The sequence below is a fragment of the Cyprinus carpio genome, unplaced genomic scaffold, assembly GCF_018340385.1.
Source record: "Cyprinus carpio isolate SPL01 unplaced genomic scaffold, ASM1834038v1 S000006746, whole genome shotgun sequence".
Lineage (NCBI taxonomy): Eukaryota > Metazoa > Chordata > Actinopteri > Cypriniformes > Cyprinidae > Cyprinus > Cyprinus carpio.
Genome location: NW_024879345.1, coordinates 3474928 through 3488581, shown reverse-complemented (window position 1 = coordinate 3488581; position 13654 = coordinate 3474928). Strand labels below are relative to the sequence as shown.

The 13654-nt window shown below is 37.0% G+C and overlaps 1 protein-coding gene across 1 annotated transcript in view; it reads left to right on the top strand.

The window, feature by feature from the left end:
- The window catches only part of LOC109048827 (dynein axonemal heavy chain 5-like), a 154258-nt gene that overhangs the window by 104735 nt on the left and 35869 nt on the right, over positions 1-13654 (top strand). The window contains 7 exon segments of the mRNA XM_042755715.1: positions 186-453; positions 1204-1435; positions 2052-2166; positions 6295-6471; positions 10061-10264; positions 11437-11616; positions 13069-13206. Coding sequence (XP_042611649.1) covers positions 186-453; positions 1204-1435; positions 2052-2166; positions 6295-6471; positions 10061-10264; positions 11437-11616; positions 13069-13206 — 1314 coding nt within the window.

Here is a 13654-nt window from a genome sequence, read left to right as displayed (position 1 = left end):
AGACTTTGTATTTTTGGGTGAACTATCCCTTAAGTGATCCAGAGAATGACTAAGAACATTCAAATGTCTTCCTTCCTTTGAAGGAGTAATTATATTCCCTCAGGTTTGTCATTATGTCTATTTGTCATAAATTCCCAGAGAAACAGGTTTAATCTAATGAGCTGTGAAATATTTCTCTGCCACAGGTGTCCAATCTGTTTGCTCGAGATGAGATCGACGAGATTATCAGTGACCTCATTCCAGTCATGAAGCGAGAGTTTCCACGGCGACCACCCACAAATGAAAACCTACATGAGTATTTTATGAGCAGAGTGAGGCAGAACCTTCACGTGGTTCTGTGCTTCTCTCCAGTCGGGGAGAGGTTCCGTAATCGAGCTTTGAAGTTTCCTGCTCTCATTTCAGGATGCACTATGGACTGGTTTAGTCGCTGGCCCAAAGATGCTCTGATCGCAGGTCAGTCATTTGAAATGTCAGATCCATGAAGGTTCAGTATACCCAAGGGGAACTCTAAAATCTGGCAATGATTCTGATGCCTTAATAAATCAAATATATCATGTCTAAGAAGGGATACAGCACATTTTTTGAGCGAGTGCGTTTACTGAAATTTGTGTCCTGGATCAAACAAAACTAGAATGGAGCATACCATGATTGGTTTGAAAGAGTGGCAATATTTTACTGCAGTTTCAAATGGTTTTGGGCTCATTTGACCCCATTTTGTGATTTGTATGCTGCTTGTGGAATGAAAAAAATATTTATTCCAGAGACCCAGCATCTATAAACAATGTATAACTGGCCAAATCCCAGACCAGATTTACCTGTTAAAATCAACACTCAGACTGATCTCTTATAATGCTAATTGTCTATTCTGAAAATAGCCACCATGAATTATTGTCAGAGTAAATTTGTGTGCCTGTACAGTTTGATGCAGAAAACAATTTAGGAATGACACAAAATGACCGACAAACAATTTAAATCAATTACATTTTAGAGAACATATTCTGCTCTTCTGCTCTGTTAGAACATAAGGGGAAATGTAACTGAGAATGGAGCAATAATTTAAACATATTGAAAGACAATCAAGAAAAGCATCAGCAATCAGTCGTAGCCAAATTAATGTGATTGTAGCCACTGCTAGATAAACAGTATATATACACATTGAGCAGAGAAATAGGAAAAACATGATTTTCATTTGTTTTTCTTTAGTGTCAGAACACTTCCTGTCCATTTATGACATAGACTGCACTCCCGAGGTAAAGGGGGAAGTGGTTCAGTGCATGGGCTCTTTTCAGGACGGAGTGGCAGAAAAGTGTGCAGATTACTTTCAGAGATACCGGCGTTCCACACACGTCACGCCCAAATCCTACCTGTCATTCATCCATGACTACAAGACCATCTACAAAGAAAAGCACTCAGAGGTTCAGACTCTTGCCGACAGGTCAGTATAATCAGACATAGAATGATGAGAGCTTAAATAAATATAGTATAATGTCTTGGCTTTGAAGGGGGAATTCACTAAAGTGTTGTGCCACTTTTGTGTATTGTATTTATGCAAGAAAAAAAAAAATCACTATAACCAGGTTAACCTAGTGTTGAAATAGTGCTGTGCTGTGTACTTGAATAAAGTCATTGTCAAACCTTTTTGTCCAAACATGTCACCTTTCTATGTAAATTAAACTACAGATTCTACCTCATGTGAAGACCAGACATTATTTGCCTGGCATAATTACTGTAGTATTACTGACCAAGGAAATGAGATGGTAGATTGGATGCTGTGGCATGATACAGTAAAATCCCCCCATAGTATGCCAGATTGCATTAATCTTCTGCATCCTCCACAGCCTACGACAATATCTGAAACTGCACTGTGCATGGACCTTTGTGGGTGCATTTGTAATGTTACCTAATTTGCATAATTCAGTTAGTCCATGCAAATAAACAGCACTTTCAGCAGGCACATTCTTAGTGGATTCCCCTCTGATTTTCTGTAAAAATTAATTACGAAGTCTGGAATGTGTTGTAGACTTTCATTTCCAAGTGTATTTTTTCATTAGGATGAACACCGGTCTCCAGAAACTCAAGGAGGCCTCTGAGTCTGTTGCTGCCCTCAGCAAAGAACTGGAGGTGAAGGAGAAAGAACTTCAAATAGCCAATGAAAAGGCTGATATGGTAAATGTCTTTGTTAATGATTGTGTACCTCCCGACATAACTTTCAATTCTGATTGTTTCAAAATGTTATGTATTACTTCTAACCATAGTTAGCTGGTAAAGGTCAACAAAACTCTCTCAAAGTCCTGGTCATTTTAACGGAGGCCCCTCAGGAGTGTGTCAGCTCCCCTGTCCACTTCATTCTATACATGATTGATTGCTTGAGTCATCATCCCAGAAATTAAATTTCCAGGCCATATTGAAGTTCTTGGTTTGTTGTACATGGACAGGAGAGCAAAGGTTTATTACTCAGATATCAACATGTTTGTGTCCCTGGGGGCAAAACGAGTCAAAAGATATTTGTCCTTAAAAGAAATAACAGACTTCAGGCCTGTAGTTATTTATGTCCAACATATTGAGGAGGTCAGTTTGTGCAGACTGACAGCATGCTCACCTTGAAGACAAGTGGATAGCCTCTGCTTCAGGTAACACTAGAGCAGAGATGTGCAGCTCTCCCCCTGGAGTGCCACTGTCCTGCAGAGTTTAGCTCCATCCATAACCAAACACACATGAAAAATCCAAACAAAGTCTTCAGGATTGCTTGTTAAGTTAACAAGCAGGTGTGTTTGATTAGGGATGGAATTAAACACTGCAGAACAGGTCTGAAATTGCCCATCTTTGCACTAGATGTATTTATATTGTTATTCTTTTTTACAGACTTTTTAAACTGTTCATACTGACAGAGATTTTCACACTCAGTGACACCAGGTCACTGTACTGTTTATTGTTTGTAGGTGTTCCTGCTGTTGGATGTCAGGGCTCCAGAGAGAGGAGGATTCAAGTTGCAGGCTAAAATAATATTTAACACAGAAAAACAAGGGCTAAACGAGATCAAGTCCAGACAGCCATTAAAGGGAGATCAGTCTGCACAGGAGGATAGGGATGTCGGTTGAGGCAGAGGAGCAGCTGGTAGTGGTGGCAGGTGAGACAGGGTGAAGGGGAGAGGAATAGGGGAGTGGGGGAAAGAAATGGAGGGATGACAAAGACAGCCCAGCAGCCATGAAGCTGGAGAAAAAAAAAAAAAAGGATTTCAGACTAAACTGAAACTGATTGCGAATCTCCAGAAAGTTAGTTATATAAAAAAAAAAAAAAAAAAAAAAAAAAATTAAAATGGAAAAAAAATAGGACATGCATGACTTAATGCAAATACACAATCTAGCTCAAAACTCAGCACACACACACACAAAAAAATGGCAGTATAAAGGAAAATATGAAAGGAAACTAACAGGTATGGAGTTGGTAATAGGTTAGGATGAAAATGAACTGACAAGATAGGAAGAGGGCTGGACAACAACTTAGAGTTAATCACATGGCTAAACAGAACATAAACACCATGCACCAAAACACGCGGTCAGACAAACAAAACAGTCATGTGCTCCAAATAAACAGAGACAAACACAAACACAGCTGGACTTATCTATAACATTGCAGAGACGAGATGAGGCAAACAGAGGAGGGTCTACGTGCAGAACCAACAAGTAATCCAACATGGGTAAAACAAGGAACTCAGACAAGGGCAGGAAGCAACCATCACAGGCATTCAACAAATGACAAAAGACCTATTCTCCCGGGATTAATATTACCTGGGGACCTTGTGTGATTTTGAAATTACCCCCCCCCCCACATCTGAATTTCATGTGGTGCATTCGTATGGGATAAGTGTAGCCTGTGATTTTACTCGAATTTACTGACTTATCTCCCGGATACCTGGATGTCAAGGCTTTGAGAGTCCCGTTCAATGGTCCAGATAGATTTAAAAAAAAGAAATTAATATAGTTTCTTGCGCTGTGTCATTTACATTTCACCAGGTTAAAATGATATCTCAAGCTTTATGCTTGATTTAATTGTACCACATTAACCTCAAAACCTTTTCAGCTTTCTCTTTCTTTCAATTGTATGTTGTAGCGATATAACAGCAACAAAAATACTATTAAACACTCCAACGCAGCTCCATTCTTCACGAAAGATGGATAAAAAGGTGCACAGGAAACAAAAACCTCAAAAAATGATAAACGACCCACCAAATCCAGGCCAAATCACAGAGATGTTGATATGCACTGGACTTAAATTATCACTGGACTTTGGTGTTTGGTGAAATATGGTAGGTCTTTTGCGGGGGAATTTTTACTTTACAAATTACATACATGGCCGATTCGCACGGGATTAAGATCACAGACAACCTCCGCAATTATTACAAATGATTGGAGGTCACCAGATAATACTAATCCCGTGCAAATAGGGCTAAAGACTTACTGAAACACTGGGCTTTTTATACACAGAGACGCAAACAGAATAACAAGGTAACAAGACACACCTGGGAAAGGAATCAAGACAACCAATGAAACAATAGGACTACAAGTTGACTACAAATGGTACTCTAGACAGGAAGTAACACAAGACAGGTTCACAGGCAAGATCATGATACTTCCAAACCAGAATAATAAAAAAAATAAAAAATAACAGGCTTCTTCCTGGTGGCATATACAGGACTTTGTCCAATTAGACCACTTACAGTGGTCATGAACTGCCTTTTTTATTATTTTATACTGTTCTCAGAGGTCTACTTATAATGTTTTCAAGATTTTTACATAAAAAACATAATATTGTAGCAGTAATATGCTATTTTCTACCCCCCACCCCCCATCAGAATGCTCTGTTTGAATAGGTGTGGCAGATTGCAGACTTGGAAGTTAACGCCCACCGCTATGATTGGCTAACAGTTTTGCATATTTAAAAATCTGCATGAATATTTGACAGCCGACATCCTTCACAGATGGACTCTGACGTGATTTAGGCTAAAAACGCTAGTACATATCAAAAGATCTGTAATGACAGAAAAAGCAATTGTGACCAGGTAATAAAAATAGGGTTGCACTTTATTTTACAGTACGTGTACATACATGTACTTATAGTGTACTTACAGTGTATTTATCAAAGAAAGTTCTGGTAGTACAAGGTAACTACATGGGTTAGGGGTAGGTTCAGGGTTAGTACCTAGTTATTACATAGTTATTGTAATTACTATAATAAGTACATAGTATGTACATGAGGAACAGGACTGTAAAATAAAGTGCTACCAAAAATAGTTACTCAAACTTGTATGGTGCGACATTACTGTCAGATCCAATATAGGCGTGGTCTGGAACTTCATTAAAAAAAAGCTAATCCACTCTTTCCTAATGGAAGGTTATGCAGAGACGGTGTTTGTCCACAATTTGGCTCTGCACAGTGTCTCGTTGTCTCCTTAGTCATCTTTATCGTTTGGTTCTGTGTAAACCTGGGTTCGTCTCTGTCGTTATTTGCACTATGTGTGCGAATCAGTGGGCGGAGCTAAAAAGGCAGTGCTGTAGAAGCAGTCATTGATCTTCTGCGGAGACGGGTTTACCTGCTCTGTTATGTCATAGAGCGGCACATTACACAAGCTGTCATTTTGGCAGATTGGCCTTAATATATTTTTAATAAGAAAGTTTTGAGTTCTGAAACTTACAAGATGCTTTTATAAGGATGTTACAGGATGTTTTCTAAACATCATATAAGATATTTTACGATGAGCTATTATATGTCAAAAGATTAAGGGGATTTAGATTTCTCAGTTCATGACCCCTTGAAACCACAGCTCTGCAAGCTTGTGTTCGTCTACCGCCACATTTGAGTGCAACACCCACCCATCTCAAAATCCAATCAACAACTGATGCATAGAACGAAGTCCTCACCCTAGAGTTTTTATTTTTCAATATTTTGTTACACTCTGATGTTCATCACAATACAGAAGAAAAGATCTGTTGCTACTTCTGTTTCTTTATGACTTTAAAGTTGTATGATATTGTAGTCATTCTACTACGTTCTATTCTGTTCTAAATGAAATCCGTTATGCTGCATAAAGCTTGAAAGAATAAAGCATAAACCATTCAGTGAAATAACTGCCTCCCAGTCACAGGCTAACTAAAGATCAGTACTGTGCTCTGAAACATAAGGATGACAAATGAACAGTTCATTACTCAATTCTGTTACTCAGAAATATAGCATGAAATGCTACAGGTATTACAGCGTTGATATTAGCATTTTCATTTGTTCTCATTTTTATTTCAGGTGTTGAAGGAGGTGACTGTGAAGGCTCAGGCTGCGGAAAAGGTCAAAGTCGAAGTTCAGAAGGTCAAAGATAAAGCGCAGGCCATAGTGGACAGCATCTCTGCAGACAAGGCCATTGCTGAAGAGAAGTTGGAGGCAGCAAGGCCTGCTCTGGAAGAGGCTGAGGCAGCACTGCAGGTCAGGAACAATATGGAGAGATTACATGGCAACATTGGCGAGGAGAGAATGAGAGGAGTGTGATGTTTGTGGGGCATTATGGTGCCTGCAGCTTCAGTGTAATTACATGCTGCCTGTGAGGGTGTAAAAATAGATGGCAGGGTTGCTGTAGGGGGTCTTGTAGCGAACAGGGGTCTGACAGCAACTGCCTCTAACCAACCCCACACACCTACTCACTCATATAGCCACCCAAATACATACCACACCTCTCCCCTCCACCACCTGCCCACTGTGTCCCTCCCATGAATCCGTCCATAATGTACCCCATCATACCTGGGACTCTTTCTTTTTTCTGTTTTGATTTTTCTGTGCACATTTCAACATGTCTGTTCTAGATGACACAGACCACTTTTTGAGTTAAGTTGCAATAGTTTACTTTTACTACAAACAGTTACTACAATGACATTAAATTTAAATTTAAATTAAATTTAAATAAATTTATGCATTTAGCAGACGCTTTTATCCAAAGCAACTTACAGTGCATTCAGGCTATCAATTTTTACCTATCATGTGTTCCCAGGGAATCGAACCCCCAACCTTGCGCTTTGTAACGCAATGCTCTACCACTTGAGCTACAGGAGCACTATAATAACTAAAATTTAGCTACATACTTTTAGCTCATTACTATAGCTTATAGCTTATAAATATATGTTAAAAATAACTTTACTTATTTGGCATATCAGATTTAGACTGTACTACATTGTTTTAAGTCAGTTTCACAAAGCTTTTAAAGCTCTCAGTATATTCAAATCGAAATTGAAGAGCTTGTGTAATGTCATTTTAAACAAAATCAGGCCAAGACAAAGACTGTATCACTGTTATGTATTTCCTGAGAAAGGAACCAGATGCTGCATCATGATGTTGATACTATAGGAATGCCTTAAGTGTCACTGGGTACCGTACTCACATGATGTCACTATGTGCACTGGCATGCTAAAATAGTGTGTCTGTAAAATGTCATATGCTTTGAATTGTCTTAAGGAGAATGCACAGGCATGCCTGAAGTATGGCAACACGATGCAGCACCTTGTTCACTTGTCAGGAATGAATGAATACACACACGCACATATACATATACATACACACACACACACACACACACACACACACACACACACACACATATATATATATATATATATATATATATATATATATATATATATATATATATATATATATATATATATATATAAATATGACAGCAAGTTAAGAAAGCAACTGAATATAGTGATGTGGATGTTTGCACAAGCTCTGCAATTTGACACTCCACTCCTGTCAAATCAAGTCACATTTGTTTATGTAGCAATTTATACAATAAGCTTTAAAGTATTAAACATGAACAAACCAGATAAGATTTCCATGTTAAAGAAGGCAGAGCCACAGAGCACACCTACCCATGATATTATTGCCATGGACCAATGTTTGTTAGAAGGCATTTACCAGCTGGGGCACATTTTCTGAAAAGTTTGCTTTAGCAAGCTATTTTGAACTCCAAATGAACATTATTTTGTGACTTTTAGAAAGAAGTCACACCAGCAGGTTCTTTGATTTCACTTGAAGTACTTCAAAACATTAAGAGTCGTAAACCTCCCTGTTTTAGCACTAGCCATTCACACCTCAGTTTTGAAAAAGGCTCAAAAATGGAAGTGAAAAGCTCAGGAGAGGTTGGGGGGTGGGAGGATGGGAAGGTAGAGCATGAGGCCTTCTCTCATCCCACCCTCCAACCTCTTCTGTGAAGAGCAATGTCTCACTCACTTCCAGACGAACAATACACTATACAGATAAATGAATTTGTTTGGGACATATAGCATACATTGTAAGTAATTGTGCCTACATTTACAGTACCCTTCAATTTTATTATTATTATTATTTTGGTTATTGAAATAAATGAATACTTTTAATTTATTATTAAATTAATCAAGAGTGACAGTAAAGAATGTTACAAAATATATTTTATTTCAAATAAATGCTGTTCTTTTGAACGTTGTATTCATCAAATAATCCTGAGAAAATAGTTTTCTACATAATATTAAGAAATGTCAGCATCTTGGAAAGGATTCCGAAGGATCATATGACACTGAGGGCTGGAGTAATGGCTGCTGAAAATACAGTTTTGCCATCACAGGATTAAATTAAATTTTAAACTATAATAAATAGCAATAAGTTGTTTCAGTTATTATATGTTACACCATTGCTGTTTTATTCTATTTTTTGAACAAATAAATTCAACCCTGGAAAGCATAATGTTAAATGTTAAAATGAGATACCCCTAGCAACTGCAGCAGGGACAATAATAGCTTTGTCTAGCATTCTGTCCATTTTGAATTTTCATCTTTTATCACTGACTTACAGTTTTTCTCAGTTGCTTTGGTGCATTTCTCAGATCAGAAATGAAATTCTCAAAACTACTTGTTCAACCTCCACATCATCTATTCACTTGTGCACATCAAAAAAATTTCTCACTCTTTTGAACAAGTTATGATTGCTTTGGTACATTCATGCAATTGATTATGTACATTTGTCTGCGGTTTCCTACATGTTCTTCAGAATATAGCTATATAGTTCTCTGTGCAACAGTCTTACACCCCAAAACAATGTTGATCTAATTGTCATAAACTGTCAAGCATGTTTTCTACACATTTCTGCTGCCTGGTCTCATGGCAAAAATGTACCTGGGGGCACTTTTTCCAAGACGTGTTGCAGAAAAGTACCCATGGGTACATATTTTTATGAGACCAGGTTGCTACCCATTTCTATTAGACTTTTTGTAAATTTGCCAAGAATTGTGCAGGTGAATCTTGACTTTCACTAATGAAAAGAATGCAGATCAGCTAAGGATAAACCAGTTCTCAGAAATAGCTCAAAGATGCATCTCATGAACTTTCAATTGGATAGCATATATAGACAGAGGACAACACAAGAGTTATAAATTCTGGCCGATGTCATTTCAACCATGCCTTCTGCTTTTGGTCAGGTTGAAGCCAGCCTCATCCGCATATAAGAAGTTGTGAGATGGTTCACTTGATTCCATGTTGCATTGCAAGGGAAGATATTCGTTGTGATGTAGATGAAAATCTGTGGGCCGGCAGACTGGCACGTCAGGAGGTGTAGACAGACTGCACTGCAATTCCTCAGTGCTGCATGCAAAAGCAAAGTTCTGGTGTTTCCTGTGTTTGCCTTTCTAATGTTGTATTTTCACGTTTGTTCCCATATTTCTTTTTCTTTTCTCTATCAGTAGTAGTAAGGTGTTTTCTAATATATATATATATTTTTTTTGCTTTTGTTAGACCACTAGTAAAGTGTAACTATAAATCCTACGCAATCTCTTTCAATCAGTATCCCACATACAGTAATGTGTAAATTTGTACTTTTGAAATGGATATATGGCATACATAATGAGCCATGAGCCATAACAGCTGCCACTCAGATGAGTCGGATGACTCAGAGCTGCCTCATACTAGTATATAGGTCAGAATGTTAACAAGATGTCTAATTTACTGCCATTCAATTTCTTTCTGTATTTCTCTCCCTGTTTATCTGTAAACAGACCATAAAGCCATCAGATATTGCCACGGTGCGAACACTGGGCAGACCACCCCACCTCATCATGCGTATTATGGACTGTGTGTTATTGCTCTTCCAGAGGAGAGTGAACACAGTGAAAACTGATCCTGAGAAAAACTGCACCATGCCCTCCTGGCAAGAATCACTCAAACTTATGACTGCTGGCAACTTCCTGGGCAGTCTACAGGTACAAGTCTTCATACTTGATACCATTCTTGGTATTTTTCCCTGAGGTTATATTACTTGTCATATATAGTTATGGTTTCTTGCACCAAAAACAGTGATATTTTAGTTTGCATAACTATTTTCCGGTCTCTGTTGCCTGCACAATTAAACAAGGCCTTTTCTTTGTTATGAATTCTATGTAAATGTCCTCTTAACATGCAAAAAGTTAACAGTGTTTTGCTGTGTAGTTTAAAATATAGTTTTAACTGCTTCTTTCACACTGACAACAAAGCACTCTGTTTCGTGGAAACCATGTCATTTAGTGTTCAGGAATCACAAATATACACTCTTAAAAATGTTGGGTAGTTTCAACCCAACTTTGGGTAAAATATGGACTAATTCAACTTTTGGGTTATTTTATATTTTTATTTTTTTATAAATTTTTTAAGTCCATATTTGATAACCCAGCCTTTATTTATTTTTATTTATTTTTTTTTATAGTGTGTCGTGTTTTGTTTATTACTCCACTGTGATTGAATGGACCAATCTGAACACTGCATTGTTGATATGCATGGTTGTGTATTATTTTTAAATATAGTGGTGGGCAGTATATATAATATAGAACCACTGTAGTTGCATCAACAAGGAGTTCTTTAGCAGTATTACCAGCAGTACCAGTAGTAGTACCAGTATTGACACCAGTATTGCATGATTGAAAACTGGATTTTTTACTTATGATGCTTATTAACAGAAAGAAAGAAAGAAAGAAAGAAAGAAAGAAAGAAAGAAAGAAAGAAAGAAAGAAAGAAACACTGATGCTTATCAACAGAAAGAAAGAAAGGGAATCCTCTTTGATTTTTGGCTTTACACTTTCCGAAGCCAACAGATGCTTTGAGAGTAAATAGGATTTTATTGGACAGAAAGCCCTGGGACAAAATTCAGTTAAAATGCTGGCACGAATAAATTCAGCTCTGACAGCTAATCAATACAGCATCTAACACATACATATATAATTCTGGTATATCTTGTAGAACACTTTTTAAAAGCTGTCTATCAAAATCTGTATCTTCTAACAACAGAAGTGTGAGCTACAAATATCAAATAAAATTGCCATTTTTAAGCGCATAATTTCAAATATGTTTCATGTAATGTACACCTATATTGTTTTACTCCAGCTTTTGTTTTGTTCTCCAGCAATTCCCCAAAGACACCATCAATGAGGAGGTGGTGGAACTCCTTTCTCCATACTTTGACATGTCAGACTATAACATTGAAACAGCCAAGAGAGTGTGTGGCAATGTTGCAGGGCTTTGCTCCTGGACCAAAGCAATGGCTGCCTTCTTCTCTATCAATAAAGAAGTGCTTCCTTTGAAGGTCAGAACACTTGTTTTTACACAATGCAAGCTTGTCATGTTATCAGGGTTTTTTTTTTTTTTACTCAATTTAAACTGATAAAACTCTTAAACTGTGAAAACTATTAGTTTATTAATTGCTATTGATATTTGATTATTCTTTACCTTTGGGCATGATTGATTATTTTATCATCTTTTGATATGATAGTTTACTTTCAAACAGTTGACTGGTGCCTCAGATGCACACTTTTCAAATACCACAAGACATTATCACAAAGAGTTCATATTTGTTAGCTTCGATACTCCTAATGCATATTGACAAGTTAACCTTTAGCAGATACATGCATGCAAACATTACCATGTTTATTTATTTATTGATGTATTTATGTATTTATTTATTTATTTTAAAATTTTTATTTGTTTAGACAATTCTGTCTACCACCACCCCTGAAATACTTACCTTTTTGGACTAGTATTATCAAGTAAGAAATGATGGCTGTTTAAACATATGAAACATTTCATGGGGCCTTATAAACTGTAAATGTTTTTCAGTTCATGATTTCAGTTTATCATTGGCAAGGTGTAAGCAAACTTAAAGTCAAACTTTACAGATGCACAGTTGCACAAACAGTTTTTTATTTTTTATTATTTATTTTTTTATGCATACTTTGTTTTTGTTTTGTTTTTCTTGATAGATATTTTATACAGTGCAAAATCCTAACATTCGATTTTATTTCACAAAATGATTTTAACGTGAACGCTTCTGACCAAAATTACCATGTGCAGCTGTGATTTTATTGTATTTTTTAATGAGAAACAGTGTGTGTAACCTTGTTGAAGCACATGGATAGTTGTGTACAGTGTCACACAATTTGTGTACAAATTTAACATTCACCAAGCAACAAATGCATGTAAAAACATTTGTGACAAAACAATATGATTATTGCATTATGATTATTGTGATAAAATGTGCAGCCCTGCAGTCAAGCAGACCTGGAGCTCTTTAAAAAATGGAAGAAAAAAACAGACAGATAAACAGAATGTTTTAATATAATTGGAAAAAAATTATAATTTTTTATCAGGAAAATCACAATTAGATGTAGAACTTCATTTTTCATTTTTTATAAAATGATACAAATGCAGTTTCTTTGCTCATAAAAAGGCCCCAAATGCATTTTTTTTTACTGCAAAACAGTTAGGTTTCACACTGTAATTGAATGTTTTTTGTGCCTTTAGTTAGCTACATTAAGTCAGAGCTGTGCTCCAAATATTTATAGGGGTTACTCATTTGTCTCCTAGGGACATGGCCCTATATTGTGTACCTAAATCTACCCATGCAACACATCACAATGTTAATTTTTAGTTTTGTCCAGTGAAAAATGATTTCTTGTCTCTTTTAAAATTCCTTGCTTTAACCTGGTGTTTCCCAGGAGCTGGATCAATTTACAAAACTGTCTCTCTTCATCATCCTCAGGCTAATCTGGCAGTGCAGGAGAACAAGCTGGCCATAGCTAATGTGGACCTCCAGAAAGCCCAGGCAGAACTAGATGCTAAGCAAGCAGAGCTGGATGTAGTTCAGGCTGAGTATGAGAAGGCCATGATGGAAAAACAGGTAACCGCTGTGTTAAATAGATTAGGGCAGGGGTGTTCAGTCCAGCTTCTGAAGGGTCACTGTCCTGCAGAATTTGGCCCCTAAAAAAACACAACTGCACCACCTTCTCAAGGTTTTCAGAATTACTAGAGACATCCAGACAGGTATGTTGAGTACCACTGGCACTAAACTCTGCAGAACATTTGCTCTCCAGGAGCAGGATTGGACACCCCTAGCTAAGGGTCAAAGCTATGTCATCAAGATGACACAAATAATCTAAAAATTAATGGTTTTCATTGGGTTTGTTCAGTAACCTTAAATGTAACCCAGAGAATTCACTGAGAAAATGTTAATTTTCTTACTTGCCTTAAATTCTAGCTATAGCCCAAAGAAAATTAATCAATATTTTTGCACTTTTCTAATTATTCTGTGAAAAATGGTGATTCGGCTGTCATTTAGTGCTTGAAGT